This window comes from Anguilla anguilla, chromosome 7, assembly GCF_013347855.1.
Source record: "Anguilla anguilla isolate fAngAng1 chromosome 7, fAngAng1.pri, whole genome shotgun sequence".
NCBI classification, from domain to species: domain Eukaryota; kingdom Metazoa; phylum Chordata; class Actinopteri; order Anguilliformes; family Anguillidae; genus Anguilla; species Anguilla anguilla.
In genome coordinates, this window is record NC_049207.1 from 54,659,991 (window position 1) to 54,682,413 (window position 22,423).

A 22,423-nucleotide genomic window follows, 5' to 3' on the forward strand; every position below is an offset into this window, starting at 1 on the left:
CACAGCACAACAGAAAGACTTGATATTCAAGGTATCTGATTAGTATCAATTCAACAAATCTGCTTTTTGAAAGAAAGGGGCTTTTACTTAGATTAGGCACCTCTTCGAACATTATAACAGCTATCTGGAAAAACATGAGATCCTTTCTGCCAATCACCTTTAATTCAAAGTAGAGCTGTGAACTAAACAGACATTTTTTTCTTTTCAAATATTACATATTTGAAAGACATGCAAAAAAAAGTATTGAATTATTCAGTCAATTTTCAAATACTGCAAAAATTATATTCAAAAACACAGAATGTGGATTGTTGAACTATACAGCATCACAAACACTGCATCAATCCACTCTTTGTGACTGACGGTATCATGTGACATCGAGTAACTGCTCACTTGAAGCTCTTCGGGTAGGGGACTGTCTCTTTAAGTGCACCATGTCCCTACAGCTACAGCTACAGCACATCATAGGTGGTTCAGTCAAAAAAAAAAGGCACAAAGAACAGGGAGTAACTGCAAAAGTGCATGCTACGGTCTGGCGAGAGGCCAAGCATCACGGCAGAGTGCGGCACGCATCAGGAAGCACGCTTTTGGCCCGCGTTCCTGGGGCCCCGTTTGTGCTGACTAAGGGCGGCCCTAAGATAAAAACCGGACCACAAAATCTGACGGCCCGCTGACTCTTAATGTGTGCAACGGCAGGCTCTAATAAGAAACGGCGCAATAAAAAAACCAAGGTGCTGCGCGCACTATAAAATATTTGTTCTCCAAATTACCTAAAACTTGAGAAGGACCAGAATAGCTTATTTGAGCTGCAGTGTAGTAGCACAAGCACCGTTCTTTAAAAAAAGAAAAAAAAGAAAAGAAAACACACTCATTCATTAGGAACAGATGCCTCCTGACATCCTTACTGCTGTAAGCAGTAGGAACAGCTTGAGGCACAAATTTCACACTCGTCCCTGACCCCACAGTGTCCATGGCAACAGAATGAATCTGAACTAAAACGCATTCTCCATCTTGAGTCATTTATTTTAAATGCACTTTAAATATTTAAATCCAGTTCACATATTAGTAAAGCCTGTTTCTTAATTCACCAGCTAGTTAAGGAAGGTTTTCATATTTTACAAATGCTGTAAATAAACATACATAGTAAGTTAGCTGTAGTTAGTCACAGTTTCCAAATTAACGGCTATAGTTTTAAGCCATTGCAGTGATGTTATCTGCACACCGTGAGAAAGGCATTTTTGATGAAGGACAGAACAGTGCCACAGCAGCCCCTGCTCAGGCCCCGTCTGACCCTGTTCAGTCTTCAGGCTGTTTCACAGGGCAGAGTCTGAGCCACAGGTCTGACTGACACCTCTGGAACACGTTACAGCAGCCTGCTACTCACAGAACAAGCACACACACACACGCACGCACGCACGCACGAGCACACACATGCACGAGCACACGCACACACACACGCACGCACGCACGCACGAGCACACACATGCACGAGCACACACACACGCACGCATGCACACACGCACACAGGCACGCACACACACACATTGTGATGACCCCCTACTCTGCTGCCAGTGCTGCTTGTTTTGGTGTTTGTTCACAGGTGCAAGAGAGTCACTGGTGGGGTGCAGAGCAGAGGGTTATTGGCAAAGTTGGAAGCACCTGTGGCCAGGGCTCCCAGAGGTGTTAAGTTTTAGACACACACACACACACATTCACACGCAATGTATGCACACATGTACATGTGCACAGATACACACACACACACACACACACACACACACACACACACACACACAGACTGTCCATATCTGACTATTGAAACACACACAAAAAAAAATGCAAAATACAGCTCCCTTACAAAGAGTTACTAGTACAGCACGTCAGCATGTGCTAGTAGAAGACAGGCCAGAGGCTATATCTACACGCTGCACTGAATGAAAAGTCCTGGTGCTATTTGAAGGCAAGCTGTGATTCACCAACACACTTAATACATTACCCGTTATAAATAATTGCCTCGCTTGCGTGCACAATGTTCTTTGAAGCTTTAAAAGGATGTAGGGCGGCTCTTCAGAGATATAATGTTCCTTCCCCGAGGCATTAGAGACGTGCTTTTGAGGGCCCCAGGGTGCTTAAAGGAGGTAAGGGGAGTCATGGTACTCCTGCATGACTCAACCACTTATTCTCCTTTAAGAACAAGGCACCTATATAAAGACCCACTCCATTATTAATTGGAATTCACCTGTTGGGTTGAGAATAATTGCCTATGATTGGGCTTAAACTGTTGCTGTCCATGGAACAGGACCATCCAAGCTGTGCTTTATTTACCCACACCGGTCTTCCTGAGTCTTCTGGGCTTCCTGGGAGTCTCCAAGGATTTAAGCCTTAGACCCGTAGACCAGGCAAAAGGCTCTGGAGATGGTTCAGCCTTACAGAAAAACCTGTGTGTTCACTGCTACAGGAAAACCTCCATTTTACCGAAATATTCTGGATAACCACCCCCATTTCCCCCTGTTATAACAGTGAAAAAGATGTTATAATACATGGACGTGCTTACATGTGTACATGTACTGTGCATGTACACCATATGCAGTCTCATGTACACATTTATTTGGCCATCAACATCCTGAATGAACAGTAAGAAATTTACTGCAGCAAAAAACAGGGTAGTGTGGCACTGAGATAACAGTTCATTAATGCAGGAAGAAACTGCATACACATTGCGAGGAAAAGGATGAATTATGCTGGTTAAATTGCATTTTTAAATGGGTGGTTAATTTAACCATGATCCTCAAACACACCAGTCCCCAGTGTTGTTAACTTAAACAAAACAAAAAAAATGCCAGACAGTGAAAACTATTTTTAATTAATTAAAATAGAAGAAAAGGCTAATATCTACCCTAAAATCAAAGTTCCATTAAAAAAAAAACATACCACAATTCGATGATCAAAATTTATTTTTATTATTTTTGAACGATTTAAACACTTTTTCTTTCCCCCTCACAGAAGATATACTTGAAAGTTTTTTGCTGCATGCAGGTCCTAAATCCAGCTAGCCCGTCCAGACAAACCACGAGGAACTGGCTGACAGAGCCATTTGTTAAATGGGTTGACGAGGATATGAACACATGGCACTTTTCCAATATCTTAAATGGATGAGCATCAAGGGAATGCTGATTGCAGGAGGCAAGGCGTTTTAAGGATATCAGCTTAGCACCCTCAGCAAATTCGTCCCAATTAAAGCATTTCATTCACCCTTATGAACAGCGGGAGGACTACCATTACGCATTTCACATCTCTTCCCTTTATCATTATGTCCTCAAGGACACTTTATCAGCTTCTGATATCTCAAAGACATTCGGAAGTAAATCTATAAGGAATTAATCAAACATTGCATGAGCTCCAGTTGGGTGTGCCTACCCTTCAGTTCTGTAGGGTTGGGGTTGAAAAGATTCAGATATTAGTGCTGTATACGCTACTGCTGCTATGCAAGTACTTAATTTCTATTCCAGGCTTTTATAATTACATAATCAAGAACGGCACAACAAGGTGTCTGCATAAGGATAGCATTAGGATTAATAAAATGATGTTAGTCACTTTCAAAATTGGCATACAAATATGCAAACATCATAATTTGATGATTATTTTTGCGATTAGTTGGATAAACGTAGTTCTACAGCGTTCGAAATCAGAGCAAAACATTCTGAAAGCGTTAGGCTTGGATAATTGGCGTCCTTTAAAATGTAGCGCAGGCCTGGGGTTATTCTGCAGAAATCCCTGTTGCTTTTTCAGGCTCGTTAATGCATCTACAGACAGGACTACGGCAGGCGAACTGCCCTGCTCACCTCCGCGAGCTTTTCGCGAGGAATCGTCTGAAACAGAGCAGGAATCCAGAGTTACGGGTCACGGACGAAGGGGCGCCAAGAACAAAAACTCTCCAGGCAAGTTCTCGCGTGGGTCATCATGGCCGCCGTTGTCTATGCATTTAAAAAGCAGTAACCACTTTGTTTTAGGGCTACTGTAACATTTACAGAACCAATTAAGAGAAAGAGTGTGGACTGCAGTGGTTTGGTTCACTGTGTAAAATGTTTCTGTCCATAAAATGTTTTTTTTTTCTGCAGTTTCTGAAAAAAAATTCCTTGTAAACACTGAAAACTGCCAACATACTGTACCTATGCTGTCTATTTATGGCCAACAAGTGACAAATCTACAGTATGACGGTTTTGTGTTCTGCCAATATAGTCACATAATCTCTACTCTACCCACTGATAGCAATGCTAGCAATATAATTGCACATCCTGTGTGTGAAAAACAAATGTGCATAATTTTGAGCAGTGTTATATTTCTAATGCTTCTGGAAATCTTTTTTTTTTAATTACCCTGATCCTTCAACGTGAATTTACCTTGGGGAATCTTCAACTGAGTAAAATGCATATCATACAAGCCATAACTCTGTTTTTAGCATGACAATAAGCAAAGTTTTTTTTTTTACTCACAAACAGAATGGTACAGATAAGGTAGGAATGGTATATAAAATGGGGGATTGAACCTGCAGAAAAATCCAGGACTATTAAACACTGTTAATTTCTTTTAAACCACTTTACTGTACCATAAACCCCAAGAGACACAGCTATAAACATTTCCAGGAGTTTTAATACTATGATGGATAATTAAATAAATGGCCTAAAAGGACCAAAAATGCAGGCCATTGCAAATCTGTTAACAGGTTTTTTAATGTCTCATTATAACATCATAATACCCAAGTCACTTTGAGAGTGTGTCTGCACGCACGCCAGAGAGATAAAGAGAGAGAGAGACACTGAGAGAGAGAGAGAGAGACAGAGAGATAAAGAGAGAGAGAGACACTGAGAGAGAGAGAGGGAGGGGGGAGAGAGAGAGACAGAGAGAGAGAGAAAGAGAGACAGAGAGAGAGAGAGAGAAAGAGAGAGAGAGAGAGGGAGAAATAACATAGACACAAGTTCACAGAGATATAGGAAGAAGATGAGACAGGAATGATAATGGGACAGGTGATCTGGGACGATTAAGGAAAATGGGGCCAAATATTAAGCGTCCTGTGCGGTGCACAAAACGTGCACTCCCATGCAGTGTCAGCAATTCCATTTAGGCCCACAGCAGCAGCAGGATCTTCACATGCAGTGTCATTAGAACTAGTGTTACAGTCCAAAATAAAAACCCAATCGGACTCTACCCCCCTCATCTGATGCAGTCGTTAGCAGAACAGTTACTATTTCACACATTACTGGCTAAGCGGTACTGCAGAAAAACTAAAAGGGGAGAGACATATATTTCACTGAGGGCAACCGCAAGCCCACGGGTTCCTAAAAACACTTATTAAAACACGTCTGGTCACAAAGGCAGTTGTGAAGGTTGAACGAACAGCGTATGTCCAAATAAGGAAAAAACAAGACTTCTGTCGGAGTGCTCTGAAAGTACCAACGTTTATTCTTGCACACAAATACATACCGTACGTTCTCACTTGACCTACATTGTGGTTCCTTCCTGCTCCGTCCTGCTCAGAATGTAGCTGTACCCGCCGTTACTTCATTAGGGATAAAATGCGCTCACAGCAGTACCTCTGTGCCCCCAGGGCTGAAAGCCCTGCCCTAAAGATCCAGGAACTGTGGTTGTTCTTGTAAACCGCTACCCAAAAATAGCGCATTTATTTGACAGTAGTTTCCAAGGTGGAAAATTATGATCAGGATATTCACAAAGTAACTGTGACCCACGTTATTGGTTCTTTTATATGATCTGCCGGCAAAGAGTGCATCCCTAACACAGTGTTTTGAATTGAAGGTACAGACTACGAAACTGTTAATGAGGTTTATTTAAACTTCAGAGTTTTTCGTGGACACATTTAAATTGGGTGCACCGCAATGGCGTGTTACTGAGAGCAAATCAAATCAGTGGTTCCGCTAACTATGAAAATAGTAAACACGACAACGACAGCTTAATTAACATCGCAATTAAAATGACACACACCTTCCCTATGCTGTCCGTGTTTAGACATCAAGTCTCATGGATACCAAGGAAAGTAAATATAAACTAAAAAGATTTAACAGTTTGATGAAGTAGAATCTGAATGTACCGCCAGTGTTGCCAGATCTGAAAACAGTGAACCCACCAAAAGCCGTTTTTCCCCCTACACAATAACATAAAAAAAGTGGCCCAATTGGGCAGGTTCCCGCACAATCTGGCAACACAGTGTACCGGTCACCCGAGGATACCTGGCAGGCTCAAAGCTGCCCAATCACAAGATAACCCCACGTGAACCCAACTGCCGCCAGCTCTTATTCACACTCGGCTAATGACATAGCAGAGGCTCAAACGTGTGACTGCCGCCCTTAAGGTAAGCATATTTACCACAAGAGCCAACCAGGAGCCCCTGTTAAAACTGGTGATATCCTGTTAAAACTGGTTTACAGTATGGCCATCTGCAAGAAGGGCAAGTAGGCAGTGCTGATGTGTATCAGAGCTGTATAGGCAACTGCCCTATGGACAGTGCAGTGCAAGTAATATACACATCTGTTGGTTTATAGTCCTTCAATTATTTTATAGTATTGTCTATTGTAACCTCTAGTATGCATACAGTACATGTGGCTCTGGATATATAATAATAATATTTTGGACGTAATGCAATCTAAATATGAAGACATACATATTCCATCACAAAGTAATTGCAGTATTCTAATTTTGCATCAGTACTGCCAAGCCTAATGAAAGCACCTAAGAGTCAATGCTTTTGATACAGAGAATGATCTACTTTCATACGCATCTAGATGGAATGAACTGCTGGTTTTTATATGTTTACACTTTATATATTCTCTTTCAATCTCACGTGGTATTGTTAACCCCTACACACCAAAGCATGCTTCGTTCAAATAATTATGCAATTAAAGAGTTGCACGCAGCGCTATTTTCTAAAATTATAATGTGGCCAGGAATGTGACGCGGCCTCCAGGAGAATAGCAGCACTTGATAACTCTTCGTGGATCGGCACAGAATTAAGCATCGTGATGATCTCAATACCATCTGTACTGTTCGGACATTTTTACGACAGGGCACTTTAAAGGGTAGAGAGTGGGCGAAGGTGGCATACCTGTCGGCGCAGGTCCCGGGTTTTTTTGGTCATCTTGTCGATGGCGGCATTTAGCAGGTCGCCCCTCTCCTTCCTACCTGTCTGCAGGGGAACAGGAAACAGTTTCCGTCAGCACACCTCAGTTTTACCTGTCATCTTACACACAGGTACCTTCGTGCCAAGATTCCACACACCTCAGTTTTACCTGTCTTCTTACACACAGGTACCTTCGTGCCAAGATTCCACACACCTCAGTTTTACCAGTCCTCTTACACACTTATCTTCAGCCCAAGATTCAACACACCTCAGTTTTTCCTGTCCTCAGTTTTACCTCTCCTCTTACACACAGTTACATTCAGGCCAAGATACAAAAACCCCATTTCCGCTTCCATTTTGCTTATGAATCACACAGGAGAGGGAATGGAGGCAGCATTTAGCCGTCCTAAGCAATTTTTTTTTCTTGAAAGGAACAGTCAGTTCCGTTCCTTGAAAAGACCCTCCACATCCTCTCCATTAAACGCGCCTGTAGAATTGGAGGAACGAAGGACAGAACTTTCAAATACAGTCCCCACTTCCTCCCTCGTAAGTGTATGCAGTGCCGGCAGATAAAACAAATTCATCTTCCAATTGAAATTTTAATCAAATTAGGTTTCAGCTATAGGTCAGTCACCCCCCACCACCCCCCCCCCCCCCCCCCCTGCCTTTACTGTGGCTCTTTTTTTTTCATCCACGAATTGTTTCTGTCGCAGTCAATCACTTTTAATTAAATGCTTCAAAAATGAAAGAGGCGAAACACCACAGGTAATGAAAGAGAAATGACGATGTGATGGAGGACTGGATCCCCTGCTGAGCGGGCAGTCATGGTGTGAGCGGAGAGTAAGAAACATTCACATGAGTTGGTCTTGTAACCGGGAGGTCACAGGTTCGATTCCCACGATAACGGACACGGCCAGGACACTGCCGTTGTACCCTTGAGCAAGGTACTCAACCTACATTGCTTCAGTATATATCCAGCTGTATGAATGGATGCAATGTACATGTGAAAAGGTGTGTAAGTCGCTCTGGATAAGAGCGTGTGTTCACATGCTGTCCAGAACACAATGCTAACATAGCTACGGCTACAATGCCTCTTGGTGGACACTAAGAATGTCTCTGAAACAATACATTGCCACGGTGAATGTGACCCCCTAAACCATAAAGTAAATACAGCCTAGATTTCCCACCACACACAGTGAAGCTAAGTCTCGGATATTACAAATAGTGTCATTTAAAACATGTTAAAAATTAATAAATAAAAATGTGGTGCATCACCAGCTTGCGATGCCCTGAGATTCACAGTTTAAGTTGTGGCATTTACGCCATGGCAACAAGAAATGCTTTCATCCGCATCATCGGAACCCTGCATGTGATATCTTTATCGGTGCTATGGTTATTCATTAGCACATTTTAAACGGATTTCCATCACTCGTCACTCTTCATTCCAACAGCTCTATTAGTCAGGCAAATCTATTGCGCTCTTAATCAGCTGAAAATAGAACTGATACATTTTTTTTTTTTTTTTTTTTGCATAATACATTCGGAAGCCTCACTGCACATGACACAGAAGCCACGTTAGAACCGGAATCTACCAGGTAGCAGTTCTGAGCTTGCTAAATAGGCCTGGTGGCAATGCTCATTATAATGCAAGCGCATGGATGAACGGCAGGTTATTAGTTATTTTTCATGCTTTAACTCTGTTTTTTGTTTCTTCTCTCCAATCTGGAATGCTCCGGCAGTACCCATCAGCCCAAGCAGGCCTTTCAGCTTTTTTTTTAAACTGCAACCATTTGCTGAAACACAGTTAAGGAGAATTCCAAATCCATCTTCCGGATGAGGCGGTAAACTGAGGCTCAATGAGGTCATTAAAGGCCCCACGACACTCATTGCAGAGTAGGGGGTTCCCTGGTGTCCTGGCTTAATTCCCAACATGGCTCTCTCAACCTGCCACCTAATCATCCCCTGATTTATTTGACTAAAAAAAAATTGGTCTCTCCCTCTCCACCTAATGTGTGGTGAGCATTCTGGCGCAAAATGGCTGCCATGCATCGCCGCGTTTGCGTATCTGCTTTTATTTTATTTAGTCGTTTTTAATATGTCGGGCAAAGAAGAGATGCCCATTCTCCCCAGCGGTTTCCGTTCTCAACTTACTGTAAAATAAGCTAAAGTGAGTGAGTCTTTTTCCAACCCATTTCTCCACTTTATCCTTCATCAAGCACTTTACTGAACAGCTTCAGGAAAAAAGACGTCTGAATAAATGAATTGTATGTTCGAAGCATGTAGCCTGCATGAGTCACTTTGGATAAGCGAATCTACTAAATGATGACACGTTATATTTCACAATTGCTAAAGTGTCCATCGGCCAATGAGTACTCTTCACACGTGTGAGTCATTGACATTAATTAAGGAAACAATCTGAGCATGCATCTCAGGCATTATGAAATGCCATGAAGTGCCTCCGGTGATGAAAAGAGTTCAAACGATCACAGCCGTGGAGCTTCAGAAAGTGACATTTTGTCTCCACAATTTAATTTTCCACACACATGCTGCTGATCTACTTTAAAGCACAATTACATTAAATCCATAAATCGCTTAAGTGGGATTCAGTGATTTGCTGCCTTTCAGTGAGATGAAATGCAATGTAAAATAACCCATGACAGCTCTGGAACTGTGGGTATTATTTACACATGGAGGAGCAAAAGTGAACTTTGCAGGAAAAATTAAATACAAAACCTCTGTATGTTCCGCTTTGTACACCACTACTCGGTACACCAATATCTGCTAGCAATAACAGCATTTCAAGAAACAAATACAGGAGTTCAAGCGGTCAGGCAAAAACAAGCTTAGTGTGCAAGACTGACATTAAATCTGACCAAAATTAAACTGACATTAAATCTGACCAAAACTAGATGCTGTAAACGGACACTGTACACAGACATTGCACCTTAAAACCAACATATTGGACAGAAACACAATTTTTTCTGAACCCCTTGTTACAGTACAAACTGCCAAAACTTGGCCTATAATTTCTGCTGAACACATTATGGTTAACACAGCTTTGCACAACGCCTTTACCAAGCTGTTGACACCCTAATACTAACTACAACAATTAAATCCAACAACTACATACTACATCCAACCTCCCTTTCTTTGCATCAGTGCCTCCCAGCTTCAAACTTTCATTTTTTGAGCCAACAATCTGGATTGAGTCCCATGCACAGTACAGAGACCTCCTCACATCTGCTGACTGTGTCCCCTGATGTCCTTATTCTGTTAGATATGAGAGCAGCCTTTGATGCTGTCAGACATTATATCCCGCTCCAGAGCCTGCTGAGTGTAGTTGTTGTGTGAACTGCATTATACTGCCACCAATGGGAAGCACTTTATTACCGTCCCTGGCCATACTTCTCACACAGCAGAAGTTACGCAGGGTGTCCCCCAGGGTTCTGTTCCGGGACCGCTGCACTTTATCTACATACTCCCTCTCGGACAGATCATACTTCACTTCAGTATGGATTTTTAGGGTTATGCTGATGTCACACAGATCTATACCAGCGCCAAGTCCCCCCATAACCTTCCCCTGACGCACATGAAAGCGCGTCTCAGTGCAATAAAACCCTGGATGGGAAAAAACTTTCTCAAACTAAACAGTGAGAAGACAGAGGGTAGTCTCATGGGCTCACAGTCCATTCTCAGTAACGCTGGGAATGTTTCATTATCCGTTGCCACTGCTCTTTATTCTCCTCCTCCCTTGTCCACAATATTGGTGCTATCCTGAATTGCACTCTCTCTGTTCACCCCCGTATGAACAACATGGCTCATCTTCCTCTCCTGCACAACTATCATCCTGCCATTCAACTTTTCAGTATCAGTCTCAACCCAGCTAACACTAAATGTTTTTTGAAAAGCACAATATAAATAAAATGTATTATTATTACTATTAGTATTATTATTATTAGAGGTAGCAGCAATAGAAGTCCTAGTAGTAGTAGCAGCAGCAGTAAATTTTGCAGAACTAATACACGCACTTCCTTTAATTGAAGCATTGCACATTACTTACATCATTTGTTGTTGCAACTGTTTTAATGGAACCGATCTGAACATGTTTAGTGAAAGGCACCAGCTGCTACAAATGCCATGGCTCGTAGGCTCTTACAAGCACCCCAACATCACCATAAGTCAAGCAAATTCAATTGAATTACGCACATACATAAAACTGAATTATGTTTGTATGTGTGTGGTGCTGTCCATGGCAAACTTGCAGTAAAGCTTGGATTTATGAATGTCAGGTTCTACAACACTAAATGTCAAGTTGCATGATCTTCAAGAAGACATCCTCACCTCGGTCACTCTCTCTCTCTATTGAGTCGGTGACTTTTTTCATGTATTTCTTTCAACCAAAAGAACTGCTGCTTTTTTTCTGTCATCCAGCTGACCCAACTCAATCACTGACAGTCGCTTTCTCGTGTTCAAACAGAATTGGAAAGTTCACCGTCTGGCATGAGAGCCACACAGTCAAATGCTGGAATGGAGAAACACAGTGGATCTTGCAGATGTGATTCTGTCTGACAGCTGCTCACAAGCCGTTGTGCACTGGCGGATATAATGACCTTGTGACACGATTTCTCAAATCCTGCTGGTGAGACATGAATACAAAATTATCACTCATACATTTATAGGGTAGTATCTATCCTGAAAATTAAAATGTGAGTAAAATGTAAAATGTCTTCGATCTTTCAGATCTTTTGTAGCTCTTGAACCACAAGAGACTCACATTCCCCATCTACTTGGAGATTTTTTTGTGAGTTTCATGCATCCGTTATTTTAAAAAAGCTTTTTTTTTAAAAAAGATTCCAGAAGAAAAACAAGTAAATCCAACTCCCAAACTCTAGTAACATTCACATATAAAAAGCCTATGTTTTTTATGCTAAAACCTGTGTGTGAATTGTTCTACTCAAGTGCGCATTTTCAAGATCGCCGTTCAATTTTAACGGAACGACCCCCCGTGGAGCCACTTCCTCTGCTGCTCAGTAATCTTATGAACAAACCAATTTATTTTTGTTCTGTGACACACACACACAAAAAAAACATATATTTTGTTGTTTCCTATGCTGAAAGATATACTAAACACAAGGAAGTACAATATATGGCCAAAATAGGGCTGTTTTGCATGGTTTGGGCTTGGCCCCTCATTTCCAGTGAAACAAAACATTCTGGATGATTCTGTGCTTCCAAGTTTGTGGCAATAGTTTAGGGAAGGCCCTTTCCTGTTTCAGCATGACCATGCCCCCGGGCACACAGCGAGGTCTATGTAGAAATATGTTTTCTTCGAGAACAGTGTGGAAGAACTTGACTGGCCTGCACAGAGCCCTGACCTCAACCCCATTCAACACCTTTGGGATCAATTGCAAAGCCAGCTTGAGCCAGGCCTAATTGCCCAATCAGTGCCCGACCTCACTAATGCTCTTCTGGCTGAATGGAAGCAAATCCCTGCAGCAATGCTCCAACATCTAGCACAAAGCCTTCCCAGAAGAGTGGAGCTTGTTATAGCAGCAAAGGGTGGACCAAATCCATATAAATGGCCATAATTTTGGATGAGATGCTGGATGTCAGGGGTCCACAAACGTTTGGCCATGTAGTGTACCAACAAAGCATGAGACCCACACATGAACATAGCTGTTTGTTTACCTGCAAACCTGTGTCCACAGAATAGCCCTGCGTATCGAAGGCAGTGACCTTGGAGGAATCCCATAAAACATCCGCATGCAATAATCTATAAACCGTGTTTTACGATCCATTTTTTAAAATCTCTTGAATTAACAACATGGAATGTTCAACTGATTTTTTTTCTTTTTTCTTTTTCATAAACCTTCAAAAAAATTGTGCAGACACCCTTTAGGCCTGGTGCAACATATAAGTCACGGACACACAAACTAAGAATCACAAATCATAGCCAGGGTCCTGCGTAGCGCAATAAGAGAATCGGGTATCAGCCCAGAACACCTGGCCTTTCTGTGTTTTTTATTTTTTATTTTTTTATTTTTTTACAAGCGACGGACTCCTACACCGTGGCAACAGAACGCTAAGAGGTGGAACATAAACGTGAATTACAGGGTTTGGTGTTCTCCATCAGCTGATTAAAGTCTAGCAGAGGGGCGACCGGATGGAAGAAAACCCTGATGGAGCAGAGTGTGATGTCCCCGTCCCCTCCTCTCCATCACCGCACACAGCACACCCGTGAGATTCGCGTCTGCCAAAGCGTCTAATAAATACCGCCACACAAACAGCGGCCGTCGTCAGCACCGCCGTCACGTCTCCCTGCGACTGCTCTCAATGAACCCAGTCATTGAAACGTGATCCTGTACTTTCAGTTCTGCAAAACGGCTTCAGAAACAGCTGGTTAGCGGGGGCAGCTACGTCGCCACAGGCTAACGCATTTAGCCAGGCTACGCCGACACCTCCTTCGGGCCGCGAGTCACTACTTCAGCACAGTGCCCTGCGGCAGAGGCTTTAATGTCCTGTAGTCACCGACGCCCTTACTTTCTGAACGGCGTCTTGCGGGGACATCGTTCAAGCCAACCGCCTGCACACGTGCGGGGATAGTGCGTCTGTAGGTGGCTCTTGGGATGCGCTCGTACCGATAGCCTTGGTTTCGTCTCCGCTCCGAGGGCACGGTCAACGCGAGCCAGACTTGGCTCCATTACCCAGCAGGCCTGGGAGACCCGTCTGGCCAGCCGGTCTGATAAACCACGGTCATGTGACTTTAGAATGTTGTGTAACATCCAAATATGTTTATTTACAGCTCTGTGTGTGTGTGTGTGTGTGTGCGTGTGTGCATGTGTGTGTGTGTGTGTGTGAGAGAGAGAGAGAGAGAGAGTGTGTGTGTGTGTGTGTGTGTGTGTGAGAGAGAGTCTGTGTGTGTGTGTGTGTGTGTGCGTGTGTGCATGTGTGTGCATGTGTGTGTGTGTGTGTGAGAGAGAGTGTGTGTGTATGTGTGTGTGTACATGTTAGACAGAGAGAGAGAGAGAGAGAGAGAGAGAGAGAGAGAGAGAGACTAATAACTCAATATCAATACAACAGCAAGGAGACAATTTTTCATCTCACAAAGGATTCATCTCCTCATCAGATTATTGCGTTAAATAATATCCTTTCTGGCTCCGTGTGATTTCAATTACGAAAGAGAGGCACGATGACTCGGCACACAGCTTCAGGGTCCGTCTAAAAAATACGTTTCCATGTAAAAGCTGAAACGCGGAAAGGGACACCCATGTTGCTGGGAGACAAAATAGGTTTACAGTGGTTAATGGGGACTGTAATTAGATGCACGGACGGTTAATGCTGTTGTGGGGTACTGCTAATTTGATTTGATGGGTTATTGTTACACTGAACATAAGTGTCATATAAGCTATCATATTTTTGAAACTGAGATACAAGTAAGCAAGTATGGTAAGTAAGTAAATAAACAAATAAATTGCAGGAATTAAATGCTTCACCATTGAATTCCTCAAGCCTGAATTTTGAGCTAGTATTTGCTTTTTTTTTTTAGCATGGTGCAATGAGGTTCGTTAAAGTGAATATATGGTGTATTGAATTAGCATGTGATGCGAGTTTATTTTCTTTCCTGTTTAGCAGTGTGTGTATGCTCCCAATATCACCTGCAGTAGGAAAGTGTTTCTTATGAGAAGCTGCCCACGCATGCAGCCATATTAAACATATTAAAGTTATGAGCAGCTATATTCATAGTTATACTATATAGTCATAGTATCACATATCTATTGCTAATGAAGACATAATTAAATCACTTAATATGAGCAAACTATCGTTACAGGGAAATTTATGTTTCATTGGTTAAATAGCAACACACGCTACTTAACCTAAACTACACCAGCCTACACCAGTTTCCTTATTCATGACATGTTTGCCCCTGGCTAACTTGATGACAAAATCACAAGGTTTTGCTGAGAGTAAAAAAATGGGGCAACATCAGTTAGGTTATACAACTTTCAACTTTGCTAGTTGAAGTTTCTCTGTGTTCAACAAAACACAGGGGTAAAAAGTTAGTTAATGTGCCCATTAATCCAAATATAGGGTTCTGCCAAAAAAGAACTTTAGGTTTAAGAAAACAGAAGTCAGAATAGTTTACAAATAAATAAAAAAAATCCATTTACTTTAATTATCAGTATCAACACACAGGGGCCGGGCTTGTCAGCGCAGGCCTTAAAATGGGAATTACAAGCGATCAGAAACCATCTGTTTTGAGAGCTTTGCTCGAGGAAGAGAAGCGGTGGAGTGGTCTGCTGAAGTGCCACGCCGTGGCCAAGGCAGCCTTCTCCACTGCTAGCCCCACGCTAACGGCTTCCGAGCTTCCGAGCGCTTGGAAAGCAAGCACGACTTTCCGTTGAATGTTTTCTCCGATGTCTGGCCCGTCACGCCCATATCTCTCCCGCTCCGACAGGATTGTCCTTCCCAGCATTATTTATGGCAGGAACTCACATACTGTTTATAGAACAAAATAGGAAAACAAACAACAACAAAAAAAAGTCTAGTCTTAAATAAAACTGAAGCCTGCTCTAGGTACTGCAGATGCTTAGGTAAGTTTTTTTTTCATATGCATATGGGGAAATTATGCTCATTACCAAAAGCATAAATCACTTGCCACACAATGTATGTTAAATCAGTTACTGTAGGTAAATAATTTGCCACTTTTGGTTTAAATTTTTAACATTGTTTGTGTATGTGTGCATTTACACGTGTGTGTGCGTGTGTGTGCGTGTGTGCATCTACAGGTGCGTGCGTGTGTATGTTCTTGTTTGTGAGTGCATGCTTTGTGCGTGTGTGTGTGCGTGTGTGTCCGAGCGCGTGTGTGTGTGTGTGTGTGTCTGTACGGGTGTGTGTCCGAGCGTGTGCGTGTGTGTGTGCGTGTGTGTCTGTACGGGTGTGTGTCCGAGCGTGTGTGTGTGTGTGTATGTGTTTTGTGTGTACACGCGTGCAGGCACGGTTGTGAGTGAGTGTGTGTGTGCGGATGAGTGCGGGGGTCGAAGTGAAAATGGAAAATGCAGCACATTGCGTTTCTCCCAGCATTCTGATACCTTCGGAGGCGGGAATGGGGGGGGGGGGGGGGGGGGCGGAGTGTAGGTTGACAGGTGGATCTGCACAAGACGCAACACGGGGGGAAAGTTATTAAGCAAATACAGAACAATCCATTCTGGGGCGGGAGGCAGGGGGCGGGGGGCGGGGGGCGGGGGGAAGGTCAAGGCCACCGCGGCGGTTCGGCGGATGCCTGCTCTGCATGGCGAGAGGCGGGAGAGCTCACAGGTAGCGGGGGGGGGGGGGGGTCAGGAACACGCACCCCCCCCCCCCCAACCCCCGCCGCCGTCTCGCTCCGCCTCAATTCATCACGCGCACCGACCGACCGGCCGGCTATTTTAGGCAACACTCTGTCTTTACACACCGTGGGTGCCAGAGGCATGAGCATTGGAGGGGAATGGAGAGAGGGAGAGAGATAGATAGAGAGAGAGACAAAGAGAGAGAGGGAGAGAGAGATAGAAAAAAAAGAAAGAGATTCCATTCGGGGGCCAGTGCTATCAGACGCGAAGCGGAGCCCATGGACTCCCTCATTAGTATGACACCGGCTTCCCTGCAGCAGGAGAGGAAATGAGACAGGGGCCGGGGGCAGACGGACGCGTGTACACGCGTGTGCGCCGCGCCGTGGAAAATAAAAGCACATGTACCAGTTCAGCTGCTTCGGCAAAGGCAGCCCCTGGCCTAGAGGGTTTATGATCTGCTCCTCATGCAGAGACACAGGCACCTCTCTCTCTTCTCTTTCTCTCGCGCTCTCTTTCTACCTTTCTGTCTTTCAGTGTGTGTCTCTCTGTCCCTCTCCCTCTCTCATGCTGGGTCGGTCTCTCTCTCCCTCTCTCTGTGTCTCCCTGTCTCTCTCTCTACCTTCTCCCTCCCACTATCTCTCTGTCTCGCTCTCCTTCTCTTTCTGTCTCTGACTCTCTCTCTCTCTCCTTATCTTTCTGTGTCTCTCTCTCTCCCTCCTTGTCTTTCTGTCTCTCTCTCTCTTTCTCTCCTTGCCTCTGTCTCAGTTTCTCTCTCTTTCCCTGTCTCTCTCTCCCTCACTCCCTCCCTCCCTCTCTCATCTCATTCCAGTTTATTTATTTTATATATCAGAAGGAGGGATCTGCAGTGGCAGGCACTGAGAAATTACCATTCACGCCCACGGGCCCCAAGGAGATATCACTCTCCCCACTCAGTCAGACAAATCGGATCTGCGCGTCCATTAGTCTGCGGCCATACCTGACCCCCACGGGGAGGGGGGGCCCAACCCTTCGGCAGGTTTAGAGACAGATACCTGTACCCCACGGAGGGGCCAAAGCCTTCAGCGGGTTTAAAGACGGATACCTGTCCCCCATGGGGGGGGGGCCCACCCCGTCGGCGGGTTTTAATACGGATACCTGACCCCATGGGGGAGCCCAAGCCTTCGGCGGGTATTCATATGGATTGGCCCCCTGGCCCCCCAGCCCCCGACCCACCCAGCCCCCGCAGCCCCCCAGCCCCCGACCCACCCAGCCCCCGCAGCCCCCCAGCCCCCGACCCACCCAGCCCCCGCAGCCCCCCAGCCCCCGACCCACCCAGCCCCCGCAGCCCCCCAGCCCCCGACCCACCCAGCCCCCGCAGCCCCCCAGCCCCCGACCCACCCAGCCCCCGCAGCCCCCCAGCCCCCGACCCACCCAGCCCCCGCAGCCCCCCAGCCCCCGACCCACCCAGCCCCCGCAGCCCCCCAGCCCCCGACCCACCCAGCCCCCGCAGCCCCCCAGCCCCCGACCCACCCAGCCCCCGCAGCCCCCCAGCCCCCGACCCACCCAGCCCCGGCAGCCCCCCAGCCCCCGACCCACCCAGCCCCGGCAGCCCCCCAGCCCCCCTTCCCTCACGAGCGCGATACGTCAACGGCAAACAGACCGCCTAACCGCAGTAGGCCCGGGACCGGCTCCCCGGTGAGCACCGGCAGTAGTCCCCCCGGCAACCAAACGGAATTCTCTGACCGGGGGGGGGCGGAGTCAGCGTCGCCACTAAAAGCCTGCGTAGGATTTTAAGAAAGCAGCAGTGTGAGCGCACGCGGGGGGGGGGGGGGGCGTTGGGGGGGGGGAATGGGTACGGCTATCGCCCGTCACGGGCCGCTACCGCTCCCTCAGAGCGTCTGTGAGGCACGCGTCCGTAGCGCCGGCAAAGTCTCCGGTGGGGGGGGGGGGGGCGTGGGGGGCAGAGGCGCGAGACGTAATTGCACGGCGACACACTGACAGGCGCGCATTCCTCACGCCCAGACTGAGCTGCGTGTGTGTTTAAGCGGTTAGGGGGGTTTGCGCGCTGCGCTGTGGGCCGGCCCCGCCTGTCAGGCTCCCCAGGGCGCAGCGCCACTTCCTGAGCAGGCAGAGATATACGCGCACACACCTCAGGGCACATGGACCACACAACCTCGGGACAAATCACTCAAACTCAGTGTCTACAGAGGTGGACGAAGGGTTTCTCGGTCAGGTCGGGGCTCAAGTAAAGATCGGTTAATGGCAGCGACCAAGCCGTCAGTGCCTGCCGTGACCCAGGAATGGGGTGGGTTCAGTGCACAGACACCAAAGACTTACTAAGCCTACTTTTGTGCATAGTTTTTGATGCAGATATAGTGGATTCTGCCCCAGAAACATGCGTCTTATGTATCAAAGAGGCACACAGGTCACGGTTGGCAAAGCGCTTTATGCACTCGCTGTCCTTCGGAAAACCGTCAGTTCATCGACGCGAAATGTGCGGACAGGACAGAAACACAACACGGGAAGGACTCAAACTGCCTTCTAACGAGCTCATACACGGGCAGATTCTGTGGAGGATTATGGGAATGAAGGCGATGTTTATCCGCCAACCAGTCAGCGGCGAGATTAAAGGCAGACGTCGACGGGGAAGAGCAAACACGTGTTTTTACGCAGTCTCTGCATGGGGCTCCCATATTTAAGAAAAAAACACACTTGGAGCCATACGTCCCATTATTCCAATGATTTCAAGCTGAATGACTTCAAAGAGAACAATTTAGCTGCACTGGTAGAATCATTATCTCTCTCAGTGCCCCCCCCCCCCCCCAGCTCCAGGTCTGAGGTGGCCATCCAATCACAGCGCACTGCAAACAGCTCACAGACAGTAACTATGATTTGTGAGCAAATTACGTTCTTTAAATCCATTATCCTCTTTTTCTTTTTTTGCACATTATTAACCCATTACAAGGGTTATAATCAAATAAGTAGGGTTTTCAACACGTGGATTATCCTTTCTGAACAACATAGCAGTGGAAATTTCAAAAAGGCTTGTTTCTATAGCAGCACTTGTCTCAATGATTCCACTGCCCTTGTTCAATATCACATTCCTCATTAGTGCCATTGACTTCACCATATAATGAACCAGGCATTTAGAAAACGTTCATTTTGAAGAGTTGCATTTATAAGCGCATTAAGGCCCAGTAATATTTTTGTCAGCACTTGAAGATTTGTCTTTTATGCTTTACCAGCAGTACATTAAATAACCCATATTAACAAAGTCATGCAAATTGCAAGCTTTTATTTTATTGAACACATGAATCATCCAGGTAAATGTCTTCAGGTAAATGTCTTGGTATGTTTAGTGCAGGGCTATTTGATTGTGGTAGACCTGCTTAACACCACCTGAACATGTTATGGGTTCAAAACATTTTTCTTGTATACACCTCTCATTGCAATAAAGTATTTTTAATATATGTCTCATCGAAGACCAACACTATAGAACATCATTACAGCATGAAAGGAGCTCCTTCACAAGAGTAATTTTACATTCTAGCACTATAAGCATCTTTAATAACCTGGATACAGAACTGAGCTGTACGTGTCAGTCGAGATTTGTCCTTAACTTTGAATTACAGCAAAAAGAAGCTTTACACCATTTCTTCAAAACTTCTGTTCGCCGAGTTAGCTATAGCTATAACTGAACTCACCAAACTGTGTTCATATATTAAAAAAAACCTTTAAATAAAAAAAAATGTTTGTCTAAGTAAAGGACAAAATAGATTAAACCCAGGCTTCAATGTTTGACTAGAGGCTGTGCTTTTTTTTTCTTTCAATGTTATGTTAACTAAATTGCTTTCCCACTGAAACTCTTCCTCTTTTGGATCTTCTGTGCTGAGTGGAAAAGGCTTTTCTTCCTTTGAGGATGGCCCAAAGCCGGCCGGCCGGCCGGCCCGGTCAACCGCGTGGGGGGTGCGGGGGTGGGGGGGGGAGGGGGGCTCGTGCCAGAAAACGCAAACGGGGCACCACCGACTAGTCGGAGAGGGCCTGTTCCGTCGAGACCTGCCACCTGGGAGGTCAGCGACTACACGGAGAACACGTCTTAATTAATAGCGGAGCCCCCCAGAGGACAGGAGAACGGAAGCTTGTTCAGATAAAGTACAGCAGGTCTGTACTTTGGGGAGGGGGAGCTGGGGAAGGCGGGGGGGGGGGGGCGGGCTGGGGGGCAAAATACATATTTCTTGTGTGCTGCCCGCTGAAGGTTCGCCTAATTCGCTGCACAAAGGAAAGCTCTGCAAGCTAGCATCAGCGAGCACTCCTGCACCGGGGTTTTGATTGGATCTAAAAGCATATCTCAGTATGAAGCAAAAGAAGGAGAGAAAAAAAAAAACACCCAGAAATAATGAAAGCTGTTGCTCGCCTTGCCTGGAGAGAGAGAGAGAGAAAGAGAAAAAAACTCAAATTCCTGTCCATTGTTTTTTTTTTTTTTCCCTCTTCTCTAAAACATCCTGCTGGGAGGTTTATCTCCTTGTTAGAGGAATTCCAATTCAGACAGCTGGAGAAAGAGCATGTTTAATTTACATATGACTTCCTCCTGATAGTCTGTGGTCTCGTCTAAAAGACCCGAGGAAATATTTTTTTGACACTCCAGTAGCGCCAATTCATTTGCAAATGCAATGCTAAGTGAAATTGAGCGTGTGTGTGGCCTGACACGCCATATTTGCGCTGCACATTAAAGAGACCTTTCCATTTAAAAAAAAAAAAAAAAAATGCGGATTCCATACCAGGAGGCCATTTTGTGGAGGTAAAACAGGCAGCAGGCGCAGTGAAACACGCCGCTGCTCGTGGGTAAATTAATGACCAAATCAATGACTCGGAGCGATTTGATCAAGAGCGGTGGTGGCGGAACGCACATCCACAGTCCTCATATAAGGGCAGGAGCTGGACGGAGCACCAACATCAAAGCCTACTGTAAGTCAAGCTGGGGCGGCAGCGTAGCATAACGGGTAAGGACCTGGTCTCATAACCTCAAGGTCACAGGTTCGATTCCCAAGGAGTACACTTGAGCAAGGTTCTTACTGTAACCTGCACTGCCATTGTACCCTTGAGCAACGTACTTAACCTGCATTGCTTCAGTACATATCCAGCTGTATGAATGGATGCAACAGTCTGTAGACCGCACACACGCCTTCCTTTAAATACCTTCATGTACCAAGATGAGCGTCCCACCAGGCACACGGCGAGACGTGAAGTGTGTGGACTGTTGTTGCTCGACTTGTCAAATCACTTCGAACGCACAAAATCCCGGAGTGGATATGAAAATTGCTAGCGCGCTAACAAGTAGGAGTCATTCCGCCAGAATGCAGGACAGGGAGCATCGCTAAAAAGGATACTTTCGTCCCTTGCGAATCTCAACACCACCTTTCTAATACACAGGCTTTTGACAAGCAGAGAATGATCCCGGCACGGTATGGATGTGTGAAAAGCGTGAATAATGGAAAAAGCACAAGGGCACCATAAGAGCAATGTCTGACCATAAGAGGTATTTCAAAAAAACAGCCTTAGCCTTGTACTCAAAAAAGAAGTCCGTTTGGAGCTGCAACTGAGTCCTCTGACAGAGGCCGACATGCACTAGGCAGCAAATTAAAATAATCAAAACAAGATCAATAGGAACATAAAATATTTGGATTTCAGGCCTCTCTGATGAAATGCGTGCATGTTCAATAAAAAAAAAAAATACTACCCAACAAAAAATGCTCTCACAATGTTCCTGCCACGCACTGACAACAGAACATTTTGTGTTTGCTGGGTAACAACAGGTCACCTAACTTTGTTCCTTACTTGGAAATACAAGAGCACAACATGTAGGAACCTGTATGTTCTCCAGAAAAGATCTGCAAGAGAGTGGTCAATGTGTGAAATAGCCTGCCAGGTCACGTAGGAGAGGCACTCTGGGGATTCTCAAGACTAGGCTTGAGACGGTGTTAGATACTATCTA

The 22,423-nt window shown here is 45.3% G+C and overlaps 1 protein-coding gene across 5 annotated transcripts in view; it reads right to left on the reverse strand.

Annotated features, from left to right (window-relative positions):
• LOC118232073 (catenin alpha-2) overlaps nucleotides 1-22,423 on the reverse strand; it is a 317,807-nt gene that overhangs the window by 47,252 nt on the left and 248,132 nt on the right. For all 5 annotated transcript variants that reach the window (XM_035426637.1, XM_035426638.1, XM_035426640.1 and 2 more), the window contains one exon: nucleotides 7,112-7,192. In XM_035426637.1, coding sequence (XP_035282528.1) covers nucleotides 7,112-7,192 — 81 coding nt within the window. The remainder of the gene's footprint in view (nucleotides 1-7,111; nucleotides 7,193-22,423) is intronic.